Source organism: Salvelinus namaycush, chromosome 12 (genome assembly GCF_016432855.1).
Source record: "Salvelinus namaycush isolate Seneca chromosome 12, SaNama_1.0, whole genome shotgun sequence".
Lineage (NCBI taxonomy): Eukaryota > Metazoa > Chordata > Actinopteri > Salmoniformes > Salmonidae > Salvelinus > Salvelinus namaycush.
This window is the reverse complement of record NC_052318.1, coordinates 17,397,834-17,425,468: the sequence shown is the minus strand read 5'-3', so window position 1 is coordinate 17,425,468 and position 27,635 is coordinate 17,397,834. Positions and strand designations below refer to the sequence as shown.

Here is a 27,635-nt window from a genome sequence, read left to right as displayed (position 1 = left end):
TGTGTGTGCGTGTGCGTGTGCGTGTGTGCGTGCCAGCATGTATGCGCATGTGTGTGTGTCTGTGTGCATGTGTGAGTTTCTCAATCTACCCATCTACCTATCTAGCCCTGTGCTCCCTCAGAAGCCCTTTACATGGCAGTAGGCCTCCAGGCTGGAAAAGAGGATGTAGATGAACCAGAGGCCAAAGAAGAATAGGGTGGTGAGCACCTTGGTGACCTTGGGCCCCCCCAGCTCACCCCCTACAGACGGCCGGCGGCGGAGCATCAGCACCCCCATGTTGATGAAGGCGAAGATGGTGAAGAGCGTGACCGAGAAGGCCAGTGAGCCAGGGTCCACGCGGAAAGTTTGACCTTTGGTCTCCCAGTAGATGGCAGCGATGGACCACGCCACCCCGATGCCCAAGAAAACGTTGACCGCATTGCTACCCGTCACGTTACCCACTGACGCGTCGGCATACTGGTCCTGGGTGGCAGCGACTTTACTGGCAAAGGTGTCTATGGAAAGAGGTTGGGGTTAGAGTTTAGAACATGGTTAGAATAAGGTTAGGACTAGTATGCCTAAGGCTGGGAGAGGTTTAAATAGAGGTAGGGAGGTATGGTTTTGGGTTATAGTTGGTTCAAGAGTTAGATTTAGGGTAAATAGCTAGCTTGGATTGAAGATAAAGTAACTTAAAGCAGACACTCAATCACACACACACACACACACACACACACACACACACACACACACACACACACACACACACACACACACACTTGTCCAACACACACACTTGTCCAACACACACTCACCAGGGATGGAGGTGCCCAGAGCCACAAACACCACAGCAGTGACACTGTCTTTGAGGCCCACGGTGCAGCCGAAGTGGGAGGCCAGGTCCCCGATGACGGTGGTTAGTAAGCCAATGACAATGATGGACACCACAAAGCAGGCCCAGCCATTCCAGTACTCGGTAGGTGGCACACAGGCAAACAGAATCTTCCAGAAAACTGTCACAATGTGCATGAAGTAGTCGAAGCAGTTGGGAATTCGCCGCTCCACTCCCTCTTCCTCGTCACCTGGCAAAATGAGGCAGGTAGAGGACATTGACAAACAGTGTTATCGATGAGTATTTATCGATAGCATACATTTGCCGGAGAAAATACCAAACCATGATACAAACCATACAGACAAACGAACATGCATATGTACAGTGCATTCGGAAAGTATTCAGACCCCTTGTTTTTTCCACATTTTGTTGCTTACTGGCTTATTGTATATATTTTTTAAATCCCTCATCAATATACACACAATACCCCAGAATGACAAAGCAAAAACAGGTTTAGACATTTTTGTAAATTTATTACAAATAAAAAAATGAAATATCACATTTACATAAGTATTCAGACCCTTTACCCAGTACTTTGTTGAAGCACCTTTGGAAGCGATTACAGCCTTGAGTCTTCTTGGGTACATGACGCTACAAGCTTGGCACACCTTTATTTGGGGAGTTTTCCCCATTGTTTTCTGCAGATCCTCTCAAGCTTGGTCAGGTTGGATGGGGAGCGTCGCTGCACATGTTCAGGTCTCTCCAGAGATGTTCGATCGGGTTTAAGTCTGGGCTCTGGCTGGGCCACTCAAGAACATTCATAGACCGGTCCCGAAGCCACTCCTGCATTGTAGCAGGTTTTCATCAAGGATCTCTCTGTACGTTGCTCCATTCATATTTCTAGTCTCTAGACTAGTCTCCCAGTCCCTGCCGATGAAAAACATCCCCACAGCATGATGCTGCCACCACCATGCTTCACCGTAGGGATGGTGCCATGTTTTCTCCAGATGTGACGCTTGGCATTCAGGCCCAAGAGTTCAATCTTGTTTTCATCAGACCAGAGAATTTTGTTTCTCATGGTCTGAGAGTCCTTTAGGTGCCTTTTGGCAAACTTCAAGTGGACTGTCATGTTCCTTTACTGAGGAGTCGCTTCTGTCTGGCCACTCTACCATAACGGCCTGGTTGGTGGAGTGCTGCAGAGAAGGTTGTCCTTCTGGAAGGTTCTCCCATCGCCACAGAGGAACTCTGGAGCTCTGTCAGAGTGACCATCAGGTTCTTGGTCATTTCCCTGACCAAGGTCCTTCTCCCCTGATTGCTCAGTTTGGCCGGGCGGCCAGCTCTAGGAAGTTTTGGTGGTTCTACACGTCTTCCATTTAAGAATGATGGAGGCTGGACAATTCCTTCGACCTGATGGCTTGGTTTTTGCTCTGACATGCAATGTCAACTGTGGGACCTTACATAGACAGGTATGTGCTTTTCCAAATCATGTCACGTTGTTATGATCGATCCAAGATGGCGTAGCAGTGTAGGCGTGTTTTTGTTCGTCCTCCCTTGTACTTTTGTATTTTTCGTATTTTTTGTATATATTAAAAAATAAATAAAATAAAAATCTATCTCTTTTCGATTTTTAATTCGATTATACCTTCCGGTAACCTGCCTCACCCAATGTGATACGGAATCGCTATTATTTTTAACTTTGGAACACTTTCAAGAACCTCCAGTAGCTAACCAGCTAATCAGCTACAAGCTATTTAGTCATTTTTAGCCACTGCTAGCGGCTTTTACCTTCTGCACAGACACCAGCCCTGTTCTTAGCCTGGATATTACTCGCCAATCTACCAGCATCGGACTGTCTCTCCACAACAATGCCGGATTCCTGCCGTAATCCCTGAGCCACTACTTCTGATCCTCACAGCTAGCTTGCAGCTAGCTAGCTCACAGCTTGCAGCTAGCTAGCTCACAGCCCTCCGTGGCACCCAGTACCGAAGCTATCCCCTAACGCCACTGCCACGAAGCTAGCACCAGTTAGCAAACAAAATTCTACAATACCTCTTTCGCCATCTGGCTTGGATTCTCTGTCGACACGGCGCCCCGCCGCACCACCACGTCTGGTCTGCCGACGAATACTCCATCCGCTGTGCCCTCAACCGGCCTCTGTCTGAGCAGACCACCCCCGGGCTACTAACTTTAAACGCCGCGTGCTAGCGTGGTGACGGCTTCCCTGTTCCATCCACTGCTCCCCCCTGGACACTATGATCACTTGGCTACATAGCTGATGCCTGCTGGACTGTCCATTAATCACGGTACTCCATTCTGTTTATTTGTGTTTATCTGTCGGCCCCAGCCACGAACTCAGGCTCTGTGTGTAGTTAATCCGACCCTCTCTGCCTAGTCATCGCCATTTTACCTGCTGTTGTTGTGTTAGCTGACTAGCTGCTGTTGTCTCACCTGTTGTTTTAGCTAGCTCTCCCAATCAAGACCTGCGATTACTTTATGCCTTACTATATGTCTCTCTCAAATATCAATATGCCTTGTATACTGTTGTTCGGGTTAGTTATCATTGTTTCAGTTTACAATGGAGCCCGTAGTTCCACTCCTAATACCTCTGATACCTCCTTTGTCCCACCTCCCACACATGCGGTGACCTCACCCATTATAACCAGCATGTCCAGAGATACAACCTCTCTTATCATCACCCAGTGCCTGGGCTTACCTCCGCTGTACCCGCACCCCACCATACCTCTGTCTGCACATTATGCCCTGAATATATTCTACCACGCCCATAAATCTGCTCCTTTTATTCCTTGTCTCATTTGTTGACTTATGTGATCGAAAAAGCCTTGGTTTCATGCATGTCAACATCAGAAGCCTCCTCCCTAAGATTGTTTTACTCACTGCTTTAGCACACTCTGCCAACCCTGATGTCCTTGCCGTGTCTGAATCCCGGTTTAGGAAGGCCACCAAAAATTCTGAGATTTCCATACCCAACTATAACACTTTCCGTCAAGATAGAACTGCCAAAGGGGGAGGAGTTGCAATCTACTGCAGAGATAGCCTGCAAAGTTCTGTCATACTTTCCAGGTCTATGCCCAAACAGTTCGAACTTATAATTTTAAAAATTAATCTCTCCAGAAATAAGTCTCTCACTGTTGCCGCCTGCTACCGACCCCCCTCAGCTCCCAGCTGTGCCCTGGACACCATCTGTGAATTGATCGCCCCCCATCTAGCTTCAGAGTTTGTTCTGTTAGGTGACCTAAACTGGGATATGCTTAACACCCCGGCAGTCCTACAATCTAAGCTAGATGCCCTCAATCTCACACAAATAATCAAGGAACCCACCAGGTACAACCCTAAATCCGTAAACATGGGCACCCTAATAGACATTATCCTGACCAACTTGCCCTCCAAATACACCTCTGCTGTCTTCAATCAGGATCTCAGCGATCACTGCCTCATTGCCTGTATCCGCTACGGGTCCGCGGTCAAACGACCACCCCTCATCACTGTCAAACGCTCCCTAAAACACTTCTGCGAGCAGGCCTTTCTAATCGACCTGGCCCGGGTATCCTGGAAGGATATTGACCTCATCCCGTCAGTTGAGGATGCCTGGTCATTCTTTAAAAGTAACTTCCTCACCATCTTAGACAAGCATGCTCCGTTCAAAAAATGCAGAACTAAGAACAGATATAGCCCTTGGTTCACTCCAGACCTGACTGCCCTCGACCAGCACAAAAACATCCTGTGGCGAACTGCAATAGCATCGAATAGTCCCCGCGATATGCAACTGTTCAGGGAAGTCAGGAACCAATACACGCAGTCAGTCAGGAAAGCAAAGGCCAGCTTTTTCAAGCAGAAATTTGCATCCTGTAGCTCTAACTCCAAAAAGTTCTGGGACACTGTAAAGTCCATTTAGAAAAAGAGCACCTCCTCCCAGCTGCCCACTGCACTGAGGCTAGGTAACACGGTCACCACCGATAAATCCGTGATAATCGAAGACTTCAACAAGCATTTCTCAACGGCTGGCCATGCCTTCCTCCTGGCTACTCCAACCTTGGCCAACAGCTCCGCCCCGCCCGCTGCTACTCGCCCAAGCCTCCCCAGCTTCTCCTTTACCCAAATCCAGATAGCAGATGTTCTGAAAGAGCTGCAAAACCTGGACCCATACAAATCAGCTGGGCTTGACAATCTGGACCCTCTATTTCTGAAACTGTCCGCCGCCATTGTCGCACCCCCTATTACCAGCCTGTTCAACCTCTCCTTCGTATCATCTGAGATCCCCAAGGATTGGAAAGCTGCCGCGGTCATCCCCCTCTTCAAAGGGGGAGACACCCTGGACCCAAACTGTTACAGACCTATATCCATCCTGCCCTGCCTATCTAAAGTCTTCGAAAGCCAAGTCAACAAACAGATCACTGACCATCTCGAATCCCACCGTACCTTCTCCGCTGTGCAATCCGGTTTCCGAGCCGGTCACGGGTGCACCTCAGCCACGCTCAAGGTACTAAACGATATCATAACCGCCATCGATAAAAGACAGTACTGTGCAGCCGTCTTCATCGACCTGGCCAAGGCTTTCGACTCTGTCAATCACCATATTCTTATTGGCAGACTCAGTAGCCTCGGTTTTTCTAATGACTGCCTTGCCTGGTTCACCAACTACTTTGCAGACAGAGTTCAGTGTGTCAAATCGGAGGGCATGTTGTCCGGTCCTCTGGCAGTCTCTATGGGGGTACCACAGGGTTCAATTCTCGGGCCGACTCTTTTCTCTGTATATATCAATGATGTTGCTCTTGCTGCGGGCGATTCCCTGATCCACCTCTACCCAGACGACACCATTCTGTATACTTCTGGCCCTTCCTTGGACACTGTGCTATCTAACCTCCAAACGAGCTTCAATGCCATACAACACTCCTTCCGTGGCCTCCAACTGCTCTTAAACGCTAGTAAAACCAAATGCATGCTTTTCAACCGGTCGCTGCCTGCACCCGCACGCCCGACTAGCATCACCACCCTGGATGGTTCCGACCTAGAATATGTGGACATCTATAAGTACCTAGGTGTCTGGCTATACTGCAAACTCTCCTTCCAGACTCATATCAAACATCTCCAATCCAAAATCAAATCGAGAGTCGGCTTTCTATTTCGCAACAAAGCCTCCTTCACTCACGCCGCCAAACTTACCCTAGTAAAACTGACTATCCTACCGATCCTCGACTTCGGCGATGTCATCTACAAAATAGCTTCCAATACTCTACTCAGCAAACTGGATGCAGTTTATCACAGTGCCATCCGTTTTGTTACTAAAGCACCTTATACCACCCACCACTGCGACCTGTATGCTCTAGTCGGCTGGCCCTCGCTGCATGTTCGTCGTCAGACCCACTGGCTCCAGGTCATCTACAAGGCTATGCTAGGTAAAGCGCCGCCTTATCTCAGTTCACTGGTCACGATGGCAACACCCACCCGTAGCACGCGCTCCAGCAGGTGTATCTCACTGATCATCCCTAAAGCCAAAACCTCATTTGGCCGCCTTTCCTTCCAGTTCTCTGCTGCCTGCGACTGGAACGAATTGCAAAAATCTCTGAAGTTGGAGACTTTTATCTCCCTCAACAACTTTAAACATCTGCTATCTGAGCAGCTAACCGATCGCTGCAGCTGTACATAGTCCATCGGTATATAGCCCACCCAATTTACCTACCTCATCCCCATACTGTTTTTATTTATTTACTTTTCTGCTCTTTTGCACACCAGTATCTCTATTTGCACATGATCATCTGATGATTTATCACCCCAGTGTTAATCTGCTAAATTGTAATTATTCGCTCCTATGGCCTATTTATTGCCTACCTCCTCATGCCTTTTGCACACATTGTATATAGATTCTCTTTTTTTTCTCTTCTTTTTTTTCTACTATGTTATTGACTTGTTTATTGTTTACTCCATGTGTAACTCTGTGTTGTTGTCTGTTCACACTGCTATGCTTTATCTTGGCCAGGTCGCAGTTGCAAATGAGAACTTGTTCTCAACTAGCCTACCTGGTTAAATAAAGGTGAAATAAAAATAAAAATAAATAAAATGTCCAATCAATTTAATTTACCACAGGTGGACTCCAATCAAGTTGTAGAAGCATCTCAAGGATGATCAATGGAAACAAGATGTGCCTGAGCTCAATTTTGAGTCTCATAGCGAAGGGTCTGAATACTTACGTAAATAAGGTATTTGTTTTCTCTTTGTCATTATGGGGTATTGTGTGTAGATTGATAAATAAAAGTTGTTTTTTAATCTATTTTAGAATAAGGCTGTAACGTAACAAAATGTGGAAAAAGTCAAGCGGTCTGAGTATTTTCCGAATGCACTATATGTATCATTACATGTTTGTGAATTATTTACATGACATAACTCAGGTTATGTCTGACCTCCTGAACTGACTGTGACCGCCTCAATGAACTGTTCTCTCCAGGAATGAGTTCCAATCACCACAGCCAGATTGGTGTCCTTCAAGAGTTTGTCCACGGTGCTCTATCAAAACACAAAAAAGATTAGCAATGAGAGTGGGGAAGTATTCAACAACAAAAGCTGACACGGCATGCTCTGAAGCACAAACACATAAAATGTCACACACATTCTGTCTCATGACTTCTGTTCTTATCAAACTGAAGTCAGGATAGACATGAGGGCAGAAGAGAAGTATCATTACTGTTAAAACGGCCAGCTTCAGTCAGCTGATTCTAGCCATCACTTCGGCAGCTTAGTCTCCCATTCAGAGGACCCCCACTTTTGTTAGTGTCTTATTGGTCAAGGTCAGTCCAAATAATTATCACCACATCTCCTTCAGTCTATCACTGGCCTTGATTCCCAGGACTTCAGTTTCAGTTAGTCTATGACCCCAGCACTCTGTGTGGTCAGAAACGTGCTATCCCCATCCTGATGAGCACATCCACAGTTTTACCTCCTGCTGAACTTTTCCTGCTGTGGACTGAATCTCTGTATGTCTGATGTTTAATTGTGCGTGCATCTAAGTTAGTGTCTTGAGATCTGTGTCATATTATGTGGAGCTAAGTTTTGTGGTTTATTGTGTACAATTACTGTGTTTTGAGGTTGTTAGCTAGCTCAAGCTCCCGCTCACGTTAGCACTACCATTAGCATTTTGTATTGGAATGCATGAGCATTTCAGCATAACTGTTAGTGATTAGCATTTATTAGCATTACTCATTTCTTGTGCTAAGCTATTTTCTATTCTATATACAGTACCAGTCAAAAGTTTAGACACACCTACTCATTCAAAGGTTTTTCTTTATTTGTACTATTTTCTACATTGTAGAATAATAGTGAAGACATAAACTATTAAATAACACATATGGAATCATGTAGTAACCAAAAAAGTGTTAAACAAATCAAAATATACAGTGGGGCAAAAAAGTATTTAGTCAGCCACCAATTGTGCAAGTTCTCCCACTTAAAAAGATGAGAGAGGCCTGTAATTTTCATCATAGGTACACTTTAACTATGACAGACAAAATGAGAAAAAAAAATACAGAAAATCACATTGTAGGATTTTTAATGAATTTATTTGCAAAATATGGTGGAAAATAAGTATTTGGTCACCTACAAACAAGCAACATTTCTGGCTCTCACAGACCTGTAACTTCTTCTTTAAGAGGCTCCTCTGTCCTCCACTCGTTACCTGTATTAATGGCACCTGTTTGAACTTGTTATCAGTATAAAAGACACCTGTCCACAACCTCAAACAGTCACACTCCAAACTCCACTATGGCCAAGACCAAAGAGCTGTCAAAGGACACCAGAAACAAAATTGTAGACCTGCACCAGGCTGGGAAGACTGAATCTGCAATAGGTAAGCAGCTTGGTTTGAAGAAATCAACTGTGGGAGCAATTATTAGGAAATGGAAGACATACAAGACCACTGATAATCTCCCTCGATCTGGGGCTCCACGCAAGATCTCACCCCGTGGGGTCAAAATGATCACAAGAACGGTGAGCAAAAATCCCAGAACCACACGGGGGGACCTAGTGAATGACCTGCAGAGAGCTGGGACCAAAGTAACAAAGCCTACCATCAGTAACACACTACGCCGCCAGGGACTCAAATCCTGCAGTGCCAGACGTTGTCCCCCTGCTTAAGCCAGTACATGTCCAGGCCCGTCTGAAGTTTGCTAGAGAGCATTTGGATGATCCAGAAGAAGATTGAGAGAATGTCATATGGTCAGATGAAACCAAAATATAACTTTTTGGTAAAAACTCAACTCGTCGTGTTTGGAGGACAAAGAATGCTGAGTTGCATCCAAAGAACACCATACCTACTGTGAAGCATGGGGGTGGAAACATCATGCTTTGGGGCTGTTTTTCTGCAAAGGGACCAGGACGACTGATCCGTGTAAAGGAAAGAATGAATGGGGCCATGTATCGTGAGATTTTGAGTGAAAACCTCCTTCCATCAGCAAGGGCATTGAAGATGAAACGTGGCTGGGTCTTTCAGCATGACAATGATCCCAAACACACCGCCCGGGCAACGAAGGAGTGGCTTCGTAAGAAGCATTTCAAGGTCCTGGAGTGGCCTAGCCAGTCTCCAGATCTCAACCCCATAGAAAATCTTTGGAGGGAGTTGAAAGTCCGTGTTGCCCAGCAACAGCCCCAAAACATCACTGCTCTAGAGGAGATCTGCATGGAGGAATGGGCCAAAATACCAGCAACAGTGTGTGTGAACCTTGTGAAGACTTACAGAAAACGTTTGACCTCTGTCATTGCCAACAAAGGGTATATAACAAAGTATTGAGATAAACTTTTGTTATTGACCAAATACTTATTTTCCACCATAATTTGCTAATAAATTCATTAAAAATCCTACAATGTGATTTTCTGGATTTTTTTTCTCATTTTGTCTGTCATAGTTGAAGTGTAACTATGATGAAAATTACAGGCCTCTCTCATCTTTTTAAGTGGGAGAACTTGCACAATTGGTGGCTGACTAAATACTTTTTTGCCCCACTGTATTTTATATTTGAGATTCTTCAAAGTAGCCACCATTTGCCTTGATGACAGCTTTGTATACTCTTGGCATTCTCTCAAACAGCTTCATGAGTTAGTCACCTGGAATGCATTTCAATTAACAGGTTTACCTTGTTAAAAGTTCATTTGTGGAATTTATTTCCTTTCATAATGCGTTTGAGCCAATCAGTTTTGTTGTGACAAGGTAGGGGTGGTATACAGAAGATAGCCCTATTTGGTAAAAGACCAAGTTCATGTTATGGCAAGAACAGCTCAAATAAGCAAAGAGAAATGACAGTTCATCATTACTTTAAGACATGAAGGTCAGTCAATGCGGAACATTTCAAAAACTTTGAAAGTTTCTTCAAGTGCACTCACAAAAACCATCAAGCGCTATGATGAAACTGGCTCTCATGACCGCCACAGGAAAGGAAGACCCAGAGTTACCTCTGCAACAGAGGATAAGTTCATTAGAGTTAACTGCACCTCAGATTGTAGCCCAAATAAATGCTTCACAGAGTTCAAGTAACAGACACATCTCAACATCAACTGTTCAGAGGAGACTGTGAATCAGGCCTTCATGGTTGAATTGCTGCAAAGAAACCACTACTAAAGGACAGCAATAAAAATAGACTTGCTTGAGCCAAGAAACACGAGCAATGGACATTAGACCGGTGGGAATTTGTCCTTTGGTCTGATGAGTCCAAATTTGAGATTTTTGGATCCACCCCCTGTGTCTTTGTGAGACACAGAGTAGGTGAACGAATCATCTCTGGATGTGTGGTTCCCACCGTGAAGCATGGAGGAGGAGGTGTGATGGTGTGGGGGTGCTTTTCTGATGACACTGCCAGTAATTTACTGAGAATTCAAAGCACACTTAACCAGCATGGCTACCACAGCATTCTGCAGCGATACGCCATCCCATCTGTTTGGCGCATAGAGGGACTATCATTTGATTTTCAACAGGACAATGACCCAACACACCTCCAGGCTGTGTAAGGGCTATTTGACCAATAAATAGAGTGATGGAGTAATGCATCAGATGATCTGACCTCCACAATCACCCGACGTCAACCCAATTGAGATGGTTTGGGATGAGTTGGACCGCAGAGTGAAGGAAAACAGCCAACAAGTGCTCCGCATATGTGGGAAATCCTTCAAGACTATTGGAAAAGCATTCCAGGTGAAGCTGGTTGAGGGAATGCCAAGAGTGTGCAAAGCTGTCATCGAGGCAAAGGGTGGCTACTTTGAAGAATCTAAAATATATTTTGATTTGTTTAACACTTTTTTTTGTTGCTACATGATGCCATATGTGATATTTTTTCTTTCTCCTCTTTCCTTTCAGGACCACATAGTTATCACTGGACATGATTCTCAGTTATCTGAACCATGAGTGGTCAGATGTGTGATGTGTGTGTGAGTGTGGACATCTTCCATTAAACTCCCTTTAACCTGGACATCCGCCTCATCCTTGTTCTGACCGGACATTCTGTAGTGGTTGCTACCGGGCTCAAGCCAGCACCTAAGGTTTCTTATTATATTCACAATCCTTCGATTCTATACAACCCTACCACTATTTTTCAATTACATTACATACATTTCCTGTCTTGTCACTTACAGGACAGTTTGTGTGAAAAGGTTTCTTGGCTTTGATATACATTCTATCAACATCAGAATATACTGTATCTATTCCAGTGTTTCCCGACCTGGTCCTCGGACATCCCCCCCGAGAGATTACCCCAGCGATTCCACATTAGTTTAAAATACATTTTTAGAACTAGCTCACCTGATTCAATTAGTAATCTAATTACCAAGCCCTTAAGAAGTTGAATCAGGTGTTCTGGTGGTTGAATAGACCAAATGTGTAATGGCTGGGAGGGGGCAAAACTAGGTTGAGCAACAGCTCTGTTCTATTCTGAAAGATGAGAACATGTAGATGGAAGTAGAGATCCTCCAGTTTTAGAGGCTCTCAGTTAAGAGACACCTCAGTCCTGTCTAATAAATCCCAGAGCACACTGCATGCTAGTGGCTACAATACCGGGTCTAGTATCCCATTTGGAGTCATTCCCTGTCGGATCTGTTGGGTGAGAGGGTGCCACAGTGAGAGGGGTTAATCAAACATAACACAACACACATACAGACACGCACGCACACACTGTATATGACACAGACACAGACACGCGCACACACGCACACGCACGCACGCACACACACACACACCTTAAACTCGTAGGACTCCTCTATGATGACCTCTAGCCTGCTGTGCTCCCCTAGAATGGGCTTCCCCATCTCTGAGATACGTCTGGCGTCCTCCTCTTCTGGAGTAGGGTTCCCTAAAGGGGGAGAGGAAAGGGGAACGTTCTCTTACTACAATACATGATGGGACTAATTTAAATGGAGTTAAACAAATACATATTTTGTAGTTATGATGGGGTTAGACAGTTGAACTAAGCTCATGATGCATTTATAAGCGATATTGTAAAATAATCAATGGGTATATATCATTTTAATGTTCAAAAACGTCTGTAAAAATCACAGTGGGTCTTTCAATTGTGTGCAAAACTTATGAGATCTTACCCTGGTTGAGCAGCAGAGCTGCAATAGGAAGAGAAAAAAATAAATGTGTGATTTTGAGATGTGATTACTTATAATGCTATTCAAGCTAAAGTGATTTTTGTATTGAACCTTTATTTATTCATGTTAGTCTCATTGAAATCAAATGTATTTTGCAAGAGAGACCTTGTCAAAATAGCAGCAGTCGACAAAAGACAGAAGTGACACACCTTAATACACAGTACACATGCAAGGAATTGATCAACAGAGAAACATTATACTTGGGACAATGTACAAACAATAAATGAATGACAGATTCATCAGATCACAACGTGCATTCTGAAAGTAACCATGCAGTGAGGAAAGAATCAGTACAAATTAATCGACACCAAATTCAAATATTCCTGCGTCTCCATCCTCTACTAAATGCAATAGTCCAGTGAGCTCATCCAAAGAGGTATAGGCTTGACTTCCATCCATGTGAAAAAAAATGTGGAAGTGCTTTTTTCACTGGGATGCAATGGGAGAGGGTCGATCGAGTTCGATTAACATAAAAAAAAGAAAGCTAATTCACTGTGTGAGGCCTATTTGATCGACTAGGAGGTGCATAATGTTTACGTTGTTACGAAGGTACTGGTATGAGTGGACAAGCTTGACATCACTGTTATGCACTGTACGTCGTACTGTGCGGTTGTTATGGTTTACGACAATGTGCTGCTTTATATATGAATGGATTATCAGAATGAGTGGCACATGTCAAATCAAATCAAATCAAAGTTTATTTGCCACGTGCGCCAAATACAACAGGTGTAGACCTTACAGTGAAATGCTTACTTACAGGCTCTAACCAATAGTGCAAAAAAGGTATTAGGTGAACAATAGGTAAGTAAAGAAATAAATCAAAAGTAAAAAGACAGGCTATATACAGTAGCAAGGCTACATACAGACACCGGTTAGTCAGGCTGTTTGAGGTAGTATGTACATGTAGATATGGTTAAAGTGACTATGCATTTATGATGAACAGAGTAGCAGTAGCGTAAAAGAGGGGTTGGCGGGTGGTGGGTGGTGGGACACAATGCAGATAGCCTGGTTAGCCAATGTGCGGGAGCACTGGTTGTTCGGCCCAATTGAGGTAGTATGTACATTAAACGTCAGAGTGATTTACAATGTGAAACCGTGCAAACGTGCGTTCTACAGCTTAGCTAGATATAACAATCACAATGAATTTGAGGAAAACAACTTTATTTCAGGTCTTGTTCTGCCTAGTGACAAATCTCTCTGGCATCTTATTGGCTAAGAGTTCCAGCCTTTCCTCCGACTTCATGGACAACGATTCCCATGGCAAGTCCATAATCTTGTCAGTATAGTTAAAAATCTTTGGCACATCTCCCAGCCTCACTACATTCTCCCTTCAAAGAGGGGCTGAACTCATTGATTAGGCCTAGTATTTTAGCCTGCTCACAAAAAATGCAAGAAGCCATTCGTTTTGGGGGTGTGGTTTGATGTGGCTGTGATATCCCAAACAGCCACCGTACCAACTGCGTGACGCAGCATGACAACGTGAACGTAATTGGTCAAGAATCCCAAGCTCCGAGTGTTAAAATGTCGTCATCTCTAAAGTAGTATCTTTGAATGTGTTTAAATCTGAAAGTGTGGCAAGTGAAGTGTGTGACATTGGATCGAAAATAGTGAAATCAAAAGAATGGAACAAACCAAGCAAAAGTTGTAGTAGAAGACAAGGACCGGTCCAATAATGCATTTCTTATTGGACTGCGATTTTTGGACAAGGAGATTCATTTGGGAAATCCATTTGTAATATATCGAGGACTGTGAAGAAAGCAGTGGGAAAGGTGCATTCAATCAAGGTGACTCGAAGCGGCCTTGTTTTAGTTTATTGTGTCGATGAAGAACAGAAGAAGCTGCACTGGATCTGGCAAAATTGTCCACGTCAGAAGTAACATCTATTGATCTTCGGAGTAGGGCGCCTGCCAAAGGAGTTATAGCTGGAGTCTCGTTGGATATAGTCAGAAAATCCTAGGAGTCGTCAGTGCATGTTGCCTGACCCGTATAGTAAATGGAAGGAAGGAGAAAAGCCTATCGTTATTATTGTTGTTTGAGGAGACTCTACCTGAATATGTGAAGCTTGGATATGTGAGGTATGCGGTGAGCGCACTTGTGCCCAAACCATTATAGTGTGGGAATTGTAAAAGATAAAATGTGATTTTATATCCATCACATGCGTCGAATACCGTGAAATGCTTACTTACAAGCCCTTAACCAACAATTTTAAAAAGTAACACAATAAAATAACAATAAAACCGAGTCAATGTGTGGGGGTACAGGTTAGTTGAGGTAATTTGTACATGTAGGTAGGGGTAAAGTGACTATGCATAGATAATAAACAGCAAGTTGCAGCAGTGTAAAAACAAAGGGGGTGGGGGAGGCAAATAATTTAGCAAATAATGCAAATGAATTGTTCAGCAGTCTTATGGCTTGGGGGTAGAAGCTGTTAAGGAGCCTTTTGGACCTAGTCTTGGCGCTCCGGTACCGCTTGCCTAGCGGTAGCAGAGAGAACAGTCTATGACTTGGATGACTGGAGTCTTTGACAATTTTTTGGGCCTTCCTCTGACACCGCCTAGTATATAGGTCCTGGCAGGAAGCTTGGCCCCAGTGATGTACACACTACCCTCTGTAGCGTCTTGCGGTCAGATGCCGAGCAGTTGCCATACCAGGCGGTGATGCAACCGGTCAGGATGCTCTTGATGGTGCAGCTGTAGAACTTTTTGAGGATGTGGGGACCCATGCCAAATCTTTTCAGTCTCCTGAGGGGGAAAAGGTATTGTCGCGCCCTCTTCAAAACTTTCTTGGTGTGTTTGGACCATGATAGTTTGTTGGTGATGTGGACACCAAGGGACTTGAAACTCTCGACCCACTCCACTACAGTACCGTCGATGTGAATGGGGGCATGTTCGGCCCTCCTTTTCCCGTAGTCCACGATCATCTCCTTTGTCTTGCTCACGGAAAGGTTGTTGTTCTGGCACCACACTGCCAGGTCTCTGACCTCCCTATAGGGTGTCTCATCGTTATCGGTGATCAGGCCTACCACCGTTGTGTCGTCAGCAAACTTAATGATGGCGTTGGAGTTGTGCTTAGCCACGCAGTTGTGGGTGAACAGGGAGTACAGGAGGGGACTAAGTACGCACACCTGAGGGGCCCACGTGTTGAGGATCAGCGTGGCAGATGTGTTGTTGCCTAGCCTTACCACCTGTGGGCGGCCCGTCAGGAAGTCCACGATCCAGTTTCAGAAAGAGGTGTTTAGTCCCAGGGTCCTTAGCTTAGTGATAATCTTTGTGGGCACTATGGTGTTGAACGCTGAGCTGTAGTCAATGAACAGCATTCTCACATAGGTGTTCATTTTGTCCAGGTGAGAAAGGGCAGTATGGAAGGCGATTGAGATTGCGTCATCTGTGGATCTGTTGGGGCGGTATGCGAATTGAAGTGGGTCTAGCGTTTCCGTGATGATGGTGTTGATGTGAGCCATGACCAGCCTTTCAAAGCTCATCATGGCTACCAACGTGAATGCTATGGGGCGGTAATCATTTAGGCAGGTTACCTTTGCTTTCTGGGGCACAGGGAGGTCTGCTTGAAACATGTAGGTATTATATGGTCACATGTTTGTAGACGGGAGAAGTATGGTATTGAAGAATCTGTGAATGTAAATTGTTGCAACTGTGGTGGGGATCATACTCCAGACTTCCTTAAGTGCCCTGTTAGGGTGAAGGAGGTGTCAAGGATCATGGCTGTGCAGCAGATCTATGTGGAGGTGTTGAAGACAGTCCAAGGGGCAAGAGGCAACAGTGTTGAAGATGCATTACAACCAGTTGCTAGTGTTTTAAGTCAATCGAGTGATCCTGATACATTCATTGTGAAGAAGGTGGATTTTGTGGCATTTATAGCCACAGTGATTAATTGTACAGCATAAGTGTCTAAGAAGTCCAAGAAGCTGGATATCACTACTGGATATCATTATATCTGCAGCCAATAGTTTTTTGGGGCTCAAAGACTGTGTCATGATGTTGCCTGCTTGGGTACTGCAAACCCCATCCCCCTCTCCCTGCCTCTCCCTTTCCACCACAACCCATGCGGTGATCACAGAGAGATGTCGTAAATTCCTGAGAATCCCCCCCACCACAAACAGTATTAAGAGAGAGGGTAAACTTTCAGGACAAAGGAATTCTCTTCCACCTCACAGAACTTGAGGTACGAACATATTTCATGTTCCTGCAAAAGTAGGAAAGCTCGGTGAAGATCCTAGCTATTAACATGTCCATTTGTCCCCATGTGGGAAACTCATGTGAGACTGTGGGACCACATTACCATACCGCTGTTTATATAATAACCTCAGATATGAGGTTTACATCTGTGTGTTGTATAAAATGAATGAGTGAGTATGATACTGTTTGTATAATTGTGTAATATGATTTTGAACTGTTTAACGAAGGAAAATACAACTCCCTGTTGTATTTGAACTAAATCCAAGGACCGCCCCTGAGCCAGTTGGGTCAGAGACCATGGAACCACCCCTCTCTGCTATCTGAATAAAAGCCAACTTTAAGAAATTACCATTTAGACCATGCTTTTCTCCATTAGGAGGAGAATGAAGGTTAAAGTACCATTGGTGCATCTTTAACCATACCACGTGGTTAAACTCTTAAGACGAATGAGAACAAGTCTTTGATATTGACTACTAGTCTGCAGCTAGGAATTCGGTATCATTGAACGCGAAGAAAGACAACCGCTGAAACATCCATCCTATAACGAATGTCACTCTGAACTATCCACAATAGCCAAGACAGAGACCGACGAATCTCCAACAGAAACTAACTTCACTCCAACAGAAACTAACTTCTCTCCAACGATCAAGACGACACACAATGAGCGTAACTATATATATATTGATTGCAATTGTTCCCGAATGAGTGAGCGTTCATGTGTAAGGATTAGCATGTCAATTGTTATAATTATGGACTCTGTAGTGGATTCTTAGTCGAACGCCATCCATCCCTTTTGTCTAACAAGCCGCCATGCCGGTTCAGCCCACTAGGGCATATTTTCTCCTATCATTTCATGTAACTATTTTAAGTTTGTTTGTTTGTTTATGCATTTCTGTGAATTAATTAGTTAGTAATAAATAAATGATTTAAGACAATTGATGTATGGATGACTCATAGTGAAGACTGGGTTCGTGCAGATAATCAACGATTTACGACGTTTGGAATGAGATTGACGAGGTAGAGTAAATAAATCATTAATTAGAAGACTATTGATCAGATATGAAAATATCTGAAAGGTTATATTGGGAAATTATAACTTTGTAATCTAATAACTTTCCCTGGTGCCCTCGAATTCATAGTTAATTAGTTACGTTATTACTCAAGTGATAGCGTAATCCCTAATTACAGGAATCTTTTATAAAAACTATAAGTCTTCAATTTAACGATAGCAAAGACACGACAACTGCAAGGACTATTGTCACTGGGAAATGTTCCCACCCTGACAGGAGTCTTCTGAGCTTGTGTACCTGATTAGAATGGGGGGGGGTTTACAGAAAAGCGGGTTGATTTGGTTTAGTAATTATTTTGTTGTTAGTTTTGTGTATTATTTTTTCCTTTTAGGGATCCTTAATATTTACCCGCACAGTAGGTGGCGGAATGCACATCCAATTATTGCGAACGCCATTATAGCCAAGTTAACAAACAGCCAAGTTAACAAACAGATCACTGACCATTTCGAATTCCACCGTACCTTCTCCGCTGTGCAATCCGGTTTCCGAGCTAGTCACGTGTGCACCTCAGCCACGCTCAAGGTACTAAACGATATAACCGCCATCGATAAAAGACAGTACTGTGCAGCCGTCTTCATCGACCTGGCCAAGGCTTTTGAATCTGTCAATCACCACATTCTTATCGGCAGACTCAACAGCCTTGGTTTCTCAAATGACTGCCTCGCCTGGTTCACCAACTACTTCTCAGATAGAGTTCAGTGTGTCAAATCGAAGGGCCTGTTGTCCAGACCTCTGGCAGTCTCTATGGGGGTATGACAGGGTACAATTCTCGGGCATACTCTTTTCTCTGTATATATCAACGATGTCGCTCTTGCTGCGGGGGATTCCTTGATCCACCTCTACGCGGACGGCACAATTCTGTATACATCTGGCCCTTCTTTGGACACTGTGTTAACACACCTCCAAACGAGCTTCAATGCCATACAACACTCCTTCCGTGGCCTCCAACTGCTCTTAAACTCTAGTCAAACTAAATGCATGCTTTTCAACCGATCGCTGCCCGCACACACCCGCCCGACTAGCATCACTACTCTGGACGGTTCTGACTTAGAATATGTGGACAACTACCTAGGTGTCTGGCTAGACTGTAAACTTTCCTTCCAGACTCATATTAAGCATCTCCAATCCAAAATTAAATCTAGAATCGGCTTCCTATTTCGCCTCCTTCACTCACGCTGCCAAACATAGCCTCCTTCACTCACGCTGCCAAACATACCCTCGTAAAACTGACTATCCTACCGATCCTCGACTACGGCAATGTCATCTACAAAATAGCCTCCAATACTCTACTCAGCAAATTGGATGCAGTCTTTCACAGTGCCATCCGTTTTGTCACCAAAGCCCCATATACCATGCTCTCGTCGGCTGGCCCTCGCTACATATTCGTCGCCAGACCCACTGGCTCCAGGTCATCTATAAGTCTTTGCTAGGTAAAGCTCCGCCTTATCTCAGCTCACTGGTCACCATAACAACACCCACCCGTAGCACGCGCTCCAGCAGGTATATCTCACTGGTCATCCCCAAAGCCAACACCTCCTTTGGCCGCCTTTCCTTCCAGTTCTCTGCTGCCAATGACTGGAACAAATTGCAAAAATCGCTGAAGTTGGAGACTTATATCTCCCTCACTAACTTTAAGCATCAGCTATTTGAGCAGCTAACCGATCGCTGCAGCTGTACACAGCCCATCTGTAAATAGTCCATCCAACTACCTACCTCATCCCCATGTTGTTTTTATTTACTTTTTTTTGCTCTTTTGCACACCAGGATTTCTACTTGCACATCATCATCTGCACATCTATCACTCCAGTCTTCATTTTCTAAATTGTAATTACTTCGCTACTATGGCCTATTTATTGCCTTACCTCCTTACGCCATTTGCACACACTGTGTATACACGTTTCTATTGTGTTATTGACTGTACTTTTGTTTATCCCACGTGTAACTCTGTGTTGTTGCACTGCTTTGCTTTATCTTGGCCAGGTCGCAGTTGTAAATGAGAACTTGTTCTCAACTGGCCTACCTGGTTAAATAAAAAAAGTTAAATAAAAATAATAATAAAATAAAAATTATACAATAGAAGAAGAGTAGTATCTTTGATGACAGTTGTGTTTGTGATGCTAACATTAACTCAAAAATGTGAAGATGTTCGAGTTGGAAAAACCCAAGCTGTTTATGACGAACAAGTCTCGTTCTGTCAACATAACATTGGCGATGATGTATGTCTCGTTCTTAGTCCAGAGACGCTGTGCGCTAATGCCTCAATAAAGAAAAGGGCGGGCTATGTTTGTTTCTACTGCTACGATTGGATAGCATGCAGCTGTACTTTAGGTTGAGTCTGCAGTGAGATCGGGTCTCTTGCTGCTGAGCTCCGAATCACTCATTATTTTGACACTGCCAACCATGAGCATGTGGGCAGGATTGAAATCTAAACCAAACCTGTAAATCCCGAAGTATCCCTTTAATCTTATCTTATAAAACTATTCTAGAGAGACTGCAAGTGTAGTGGGAAAAGGTTTCTCACAATATGTGTCAAATGGCAATTTTCACTGAGTGTAACAGTGGATAGTAGGTTGAACAAACCTTTTGAGATGGCCATTTTATTCACTAACACTAACCCTCGCACACAACACACCCCACTGACCTGAGATTCCTCGCTTTAGCCATTTGGGCTCATCCAGCACAATGAAGAAGTTTTCCTGCTTCTCATATTCCTCCACATTTACAATGCGTACCTGTAGAGTCTGACTGTGGAGAGACATGCAAGCATGCACCCACACACACGTACATACATATACACACCCACACTCACACAGGGAGAGAGAGAAGAGGGTTGTCATCAATAGACATTGTTATATTTGTAGACGTTTTAAACACATTTGATGAGGATAAAAGGAAAACATGTTATGATTACAATCACAGGACACCAAATATAAATATTTTGTTGAATAATACAACCACACACACACACACACACAGACAGAGCGACTTACAGTTAGTGCATTCATCTTTTAAGATAGCTAGGTGAGACAACCACATCTCAGTAATAGCAAGTACAACTGAAGAGTATTTATAAAACACTGTATCCACACATTTTTCAATTGTTTTTTCATCAGAAATGATTGCTTATGGGTACCTTCATGTTTTTATACATAAGAGTTTAGATGTGTTATTTTGCAAAACACTAGACAGTATATCCATTGTTTAGCTGGAATGGTTCGTATCCTGTATATTTGACTGTGATTTGTGGTTGTCTCACCTAGCTACCTTAAGATGAATGCACTAACTGTAAGTCCCTCTGGATAAGAGCATCTGACAAAAATGTAAAATGTAAATGTTTTACATACAGATCTCATAATTGTATTGAATTATTTATTTTTGTCACAAATGTGTAACTTGTACAGTTCTTTATTAAAAATGTAGTTATTTGTTACAGTTAACTGTGTAAAACCCAGCAGTACTACTTATTTCTCAGAGTGACGTGGATATATAGCATTAAAAAAACATGATTATTTGTCTCTTAAATGAAACCATCAAGTAACAGATTTTAAACAAATACATGTCTTGTCATTGAACAACCCTATGCCATGATTAGACAGTAAAAAAACACCAATCTCTTTCATAATTTCTTTAAAAAATAAAAGCTAATTTTCAAACATTTCTGAAAATGGATATATAGCGTTTTGGAATGAAACTCTTCAATTGTTCCTCAATAAGTGCGACTGTTAGTTCACGAAATGCAAGGGTTTAATTTCTGCTGCTCCATAGGAAAGCACCATGTAGTGGACGCGGGCTTCGACTGGAACCAGTGGAATGTGCAAAGGAGTGGGTTGACATGGGAGAGCATGGGAATGTTGAGCACCAGGCGGGTTGCAGCGTTCTGGACAAGTTGCAGGGGTTTGATTGCTCAAGCGGGGAACCCAGCCAACAGAGAGTTGCAGTAGTCCAGACGGGAGATGACCTGAATTAGAACCTGCGCCACTGCCTGTGTGAGGTAGGGTCGTACTCTATGGATGTTGTAGAGCATGAACCTGCAGGAGCGAGTCACTGCTTTGATGTTTGCAGAGAGTGACAGGGTGTTGTCCAGGATCACGCCAAGGTTCTTTGAACTCTGGAAGGTGAACTCCTGGAGTTGTCAACTGTGATGGAACGGTCTCGCAACAGTCCCGTGAAGCAAGCAAACAATCATTTCCTACCCTCTGAAACATTAACAAACACCCTGTCATTTAAATCACATCAGTAGCTGAGGTGCAATAAAGAATTTAACACATAGTGGAGGCTAAATAATTCACAGTGCATCACATACACAACACTCATACACACACGGTACTGTACACACACAGAAATACAAACATGAACTAAACAACAGATAAACAGAACCTTAAACCACTTACCACTTACGCCTCGATCACACCGATCAATATACTTTTGGTACACCAGAAGTATATTCATTTGGATTTATCGAACGTATGCATCAAAATGTATGCATAGACGGCTTGACAGAAATGGTAGCAAAAGGTGAATGTTGAACTTTTGTTGCACACATATCCAGATGATGCTGCGTACCATTTTGCGCATTGACACTGTAGGTGTGATCGAGGTGTTAGTGCACCATTACAGTAATACCTACAATATATGACCTGAAATTACATCACTTTACAGTATGAGTACTACCTGTAAGTGCACAATTAGTCCAACGTGCAAACACAGCTTATATCGTCTGAAAGTTTAATAGGGAAAGGATCTGTCCGCTAACATTAGCAAGAGGCTGCCAATCATCAACTAATGGACGCTGCTCCACATGGGAGTCACTGACTGACACAGTGACAACCCATAATAATCCCCATTACCCCAGTTACTGTAGCCTTAGGATACATTTCCATCAATATAACATAGTACATGTGGACACCTACACAGACACACACACATACTGTACATCAATATAATTTTGATCCCATTTGCTTAATGGGAGGGATACGTATAACATTCAGTATATGTGGACACATACTGTACATAGACAAATGTGGACACAAACTGATGGAAAAACACATTTACCAACATACAACGATGCATTTACATGGAACTGTATGACAGTTCCCTCTAGACCTTAACCCTCATCTGTACTCTGGCCAATTACAGCACTGCTGCTAACAAACCTTCCATCTGATGCTTTAGCAGAGAGAGTAGGCATTAGGCAATCTTGTTTTGGAGCCACAGTGTCTACTGGGTTTCTCAGCTTCCTGTATGCACTTCATTGATTTGTTTGTGTAACTAAGTGCATACAGCTGGTTTTCCAAGTGTAATCAGACACCAGTTAAAAGGAAAGAGCAGCAATCAGTATACTGTGGCTAGCAAAATCCAGAGTAACCCTTCCCTGGTCTAACCTCATGTACCAGGCTATAGGCTCTTGATTACCTAGCATTGACATCTGGTTGAAATTATGTATTTACAACCAGATTACAACTAGTTTACAACCAAATGAAATTATATCATTACAACCGGTTTACAACCAACAGGTTGTAATTTGGTTGTAATGACTCCATTTCAAACAGTTTTTCCGGCTGGGTACCATCCCCCTACTTTAGGGTTGGCATAGAGCAGGCTTCACCTGGTCTGTTCATTGGAGAACTCAAGCTCGCCCTTGGTCTCCTCGTAGTCCACGCCGGCACGGGCGCTGCCGTCCTCAGTGCGGTAGGGCAACATCACGGTGCCCCGCGAGCCAGAGTTCCGCACCACCGTCACCACCATCGTACCCGAACTCTCGCTCACTCGCAGCACGCGCTCGCCGAACGTGAAGATGCCGGCGTGGTCGTCGTCCAGGATGGTAACCATGGCAACTAACGGCTCCACCAGCCGGCCCTTGGGCGGCGTTCCCAGTGAAACCTTGTTGCCGCCCTCATCCAGACGGAGATTCTGCAGCCGCACAAAAAAGTGCTCGTCTTCCTCGAAGACGTCGTCGTCCAAGATGCCCACCTGAAAAGGACAGGGGACACACAAAAAGTTGTGATAGGAATTACTGTATGCATTGAGACAATCTTATTTAAATGCCCAGTGCAGTTAAAAATATGACTTTCCTGGGTTTTATATATATTTCCATGTAGGAATAATACTGTGAAATTGTGAACATGATGATAATGCACTTTTAGTGTAAGAGCTGTTGGAAATTTCATGCTGTTTTGGTGGGATGGAGTTTTAGCCTGCCTGTTGACATCACTCCAATAAGAAAGAGAGTTCCAGACATTTCTGCCAATAACAGCTAGTTTTCCCCTCCCCACTCAGACCACTCCCAGACAGTCAGGTACTTAATTGTTACCCAGAAATTATTTGATATTGAAGTAACAACAGCTGCATTGTGCCTTTAATCTAATCTCATCTGAAATTATTTAAACTAATCTCTAATCCATCCAAGAGCAAGTTTTCCCTTGCCACTGTCGCCTCTTTTCACTCTTTGGAGGTGCAGGCCATGACAAGTTGCTGACAAGTATTATACTAGTAAACGAGCAAATTGACTAGTAAACAAATACTAGTCTATGAGTTAATTGATTGATTGTTTGGTTGATTGAAGTATTACTCAAAACTACAGTAAACAGCGACTATTCACCTCCCTCCTCTCATAATTTCCCACCCTCTTTTCCCCTCTCCTTCCTTCTCTCTCCTCTCCATCTAACCTTAATCTCCTTCCGACTCTCCCCTGGTTTGAACACCAGCGTCCCCTCGCTAAACTCATAGTCCGCCCCGGCATTTGCCGAGCCATTCTCCGTGTGGTAGTCCACATAGAAGGTGTGCTGCCCCATGCCACCCTCACAGATCACTGCTAGGCTCAGGGTACCACAGTTCTCCGTGCACTGGTATTGGGCACGCTCAAAGGACAGGTGGGTGCACGTGGCCCTGTCGTCTTTCTCCAGGGCTCCGCCCTCCGTAGCGGCGGCTTTGCGTCGTGTGTGCTCGGCGGCATGCTTCTTGAGCACGTTGCCGGCACCGATCATCATGCGTGTGGCTTGGATGCGGTAAAAGGCGCGGCTCTTCCTCTGCTGCACCAGAGCTGAGTAGTTGGCCATCTCGATAAGCTGCTCCAGGTCTTTGTCCGGGTGCTTCTGCTTCAGGTCCTTCAGGATGCGTACCACCTAGGTTAGGTCACAACGTAAACACAATATTAACTAAATGTTAATACCAGGCTTAAACAAGGCTAACAAAATGATACCGCAATGTAAACACAATGTTAACACAATGTTTGAAATACAACGTTGACACAATGTTTGAAAAAACATAGCTGCTGGAAGAACAAAAATGTTAAAGACACGTAAAGGACCAATACCATCTCCCTGCCCACTCCACTCTCCTATATTGCTAAACTCTTCTGACTCGTCCTGACTATTCTCTTTCCTGATCTCCTGGCTCAGCCTACCTCATCTCTGTTCTGGTCCAGCTCCTTGCCTGTCTGAACAGAGACTGTGCAGACACTGGAGGAGTTTCCAGCCGTGGAATTGCTATCTGAGAACTTAGCGTCCATGATTACATCGATCCCCTTGGGCGCCAGGTCACCTTCCGTTTCCACAACGATGCCATGCCGCTTGTCGGCACGGTAACGCTTGTGCATGTACTTGTAGAAGAGCAGGCGGCGGTCGGCGATCCAAGCCAAGATCACACACACTGGGAAGTAGAGCAGAGTGACCAGAGCCTCCCACACCTGCAGAATCAACACACAACGTTTCTATATAATAATAAAAAACACACAAATGCATACAAAATCTGTCTATAAACCCCTGCTGACACACAAAAACACACAGACACACACACACGCAAATAATACAGACCTCCACTACTCCCGGGGAGATAACAGCCAGGATGAGGTAGAGCCAGATGTAAGCGAAGATGCTCCAGAAGGCTGTGATGAAGAACACTCGCAGATGTTTGATCTTTCGCGACTCCCCGTCGGGGATGACCCACACACACACTCCGATGATCACAAACATGTTGAAGGCAGCGCTGCCCACTATGGTGCCCGGTCCAAGCTCACCCGCGTCAAAGTTGTGACCACACACCTGCCAACAAGACAGCAAAGAAATCAAGTTGAATAACAAAATAAGCTAGGGTTACGCTACCTCCATTACGGTATCTGTCAATGGGGAACCCAGTCTAATTCAAGCAAATCAAGGGTCCGTCAGGTGTAGCATGTAGTACAAAGGGATTGTGGGGACACTCAGGGGTAGTGTGTAGAGCCCTGCACTGGCATGAATTTTAAGCCCGAGCCCTACCCATACTCGCAACGTTCAGGCCCTACCCTACCCAGGCCGATTGCTTCTGCCAAATTGAAGGCCCTGCCCGAAACCCAAGATCAGAAATAACTTCCTCCATTAGTAAATGCATTAGCCGCTCCTCTCTGTCTGTCACTTGCTCCCTGCGTACAGGTTGAAGCACTTCTGACATCATGTTATGATCTTACTCAGATATGACTGTACCGCGCAGGGGAGCACTCGCAAATGGCTCAGCTTCAAAATGTTAGTGATCAATTTGTGATACCTGAGCCCTGCCCGTACCCTAGTTATTGATGAAAAATACGACCTACCCAGCTCTAACCTGATGGGTTTGGGGTTTGTGGGGACACTGGGGTAGTGTGTTGTGTATATACTCTTGGGTGGTGTATAGTGATGAAGGTTTTGTGGTGTCACCAGCATACCTCGATGACAGAGAGAAGGATCTCTGGTGCAGAGGAGCCCAGGGCCATGAGCGTGAGGTTAGACACAGTCTCGTTCCAGATCCGCACAGTGGTCACTGACGTCTCCCCGTTGGGTTTGGTGATAGTCACCTCTTTCTCCTACAAAGACAAGGACACACATCACAGTTAGGGGAACATGCAGCTAGTGTTTTACCAATACAACAATTCAGTGATATTGCCTATGAGCTGATGCTAGAGGACAGTATTTCAAAAGTTCCAGAACTTTCACCAAAGTTCCCAGGTTTTTCAGAAATCCTGGTCTGAGAATTCCCAGAATCATTTCAGCTAAATTTCTGAAAAACCTGGGAACTTTGGGGAACGTTTTCAGAATCGCCACAGCATGAGAATGACTGAAGGACAAAACAAAGAGAGAAGTGGTCACTGGTCACCTGGGAGGTGATGACCTCAATGGAGGCCATGAAGCGGTCGGCGATGATGGACACACCCAGGAACATGTACATGAGGCAGGCAAAGTAGACTATCGCCCTCCCCGTCTGCTCCGCCAGTGGAGGGCTGAGTGGTAGCCACACAGGCAGCACAATGCCAGGTCTACACATCACCTTGTCCGTGCACGTCCGCTTGCCCCCTGTGGTGTTACCAGATGGGGAAGATGGGGTGCCTGATAAAGATGCCCGCTCCACCACCTGAGGCTTGGAGTGGAAGGAAGAGGTGGCCGGGTGGAGCAGGAGGAGGAGGATGGAGAGGAGGAGTAGGAAGGATGGGAGTGGGGGATACACAGGGTGGGGTCCCATGCTATCCCTGAGTTAGGTGGTGCCTGGGGTCACCGGAAGAGCAGGTAGGAACACTCTCCTGAGAGAGAGAGAGAGAGAGAGAGAGAGAGAGAGAGAGAGAGAGAGAGAGAGAGAGAGAGAGAGAGAGAGAGAGAGAGAGAGAGAGAGAGAGAGAGAGAGAGAGAGAGAGAGAGAGAGAGAGAGAGAGAGAGAGAGAGAGAGAGAGAGAGAGAGAGAGAGAGAGTCCAAAAGAACAACAGGGGTTGAGGATGTGGCTCTCTAAAATGTTCACTAGGGTATATTAATAAGGTCTACAATACATTCAACTGTGCCCCTCCCCACATACATGAATGCCATAGGGGTACTTCTGAGATGAATTAAAGGGATAGTTCACCCAAAAATAAAAAATAAATAAATGGTTCCTAACCTACCTACTTTAAAGTAGTTTATTTTAACATTCTGAATGTCAGCAATGCTGCT

The 27,635-nt window shown here is 44.5% G+C and overlaps 1 protein-coding gene and 1 long non-coding RNA gene across 9 annotated transcripts; one reads left to right on the top strand and one right to left on the bottom strand.

Annotated features, from left to right (window-relative positions):
* slc8a2a (solute carrier family 8 member 2a) lies at positions 1-26,996 on the bottom strand. 8 transcript variants are annotated; one of them, XM_039005282.1, is made up of 13 exons: positions 26,814-26,981; positions 26,386-26,523; positions 25,523-25,750; positions 25,114-25,395; positions 24,377-24,832; positions 23,317-23,681; positions 20,337-20,456; positions 18,491-18,519; positions 12,035-12,147; positions 7,225-7,327; positions 2,075-2,083; positions 792-1,058; positions 1-494 (listed from the first exon to the last, which is right to left on the bottom strand). In XM_039005282.1, exons 1-13 carry the CDS (start codon positions 26,979-26,981, stop codon positions 118-120), a joined length of 2,655 nt encoding a protein of 884 aa, XP_038861210.1. In that variant the 3' UTR covers positions 1-117. The 8 variants fall into 8 exon arrangements, with proteins under 8 accessions (XP_038861210.1, XP_038861211.1, XP_038861209.1 ...); XM_039005283.1 differs by having other exon boundaries at positions 20,340-20,456; XM_039005281.1 differs by lacking the exon at positions 18,491-18,519 and adding an exon at positions 17,638-17,687 and having other exon boundaries at positions 20,349-20,456.
* On the top strand, positions 6,975-11,271 carry LOC120056967. Its single transcript, XR_005477861.1, has 2 exons — positions 6,975-7,023; positions 11,160-11,271. It is a non-coding gene; the product is annotated as an uncharacterized LOC120056967 (long non-coding RNA).
* Positions 26,997-27,635: the final 639 nt, after the last annotated feature.

Coding starts and splice junctions, on each gene's coding strand:
- slc8a2a (XM_039005281.1), bottom strand. CDS start 26,981: ATGTGTAGACCTGGCATTGTGCTGCCTGTGTGGCTACCACTCAGCCCT. Junction 24,833..25,113: donor TGGACCAGAACAGAGATGAG/GTAGGCTGAGCC, acceptor GACCTAACCTAG/GTGGTACGCATCCTGAAGGA. Junction 495..791: donor TCTGGGCACCTCCATCCCTG/GTGAGTGTGTGT, acceptor CTCTTTCCATAG/ACACCTTTGCCAGTAAAGTC.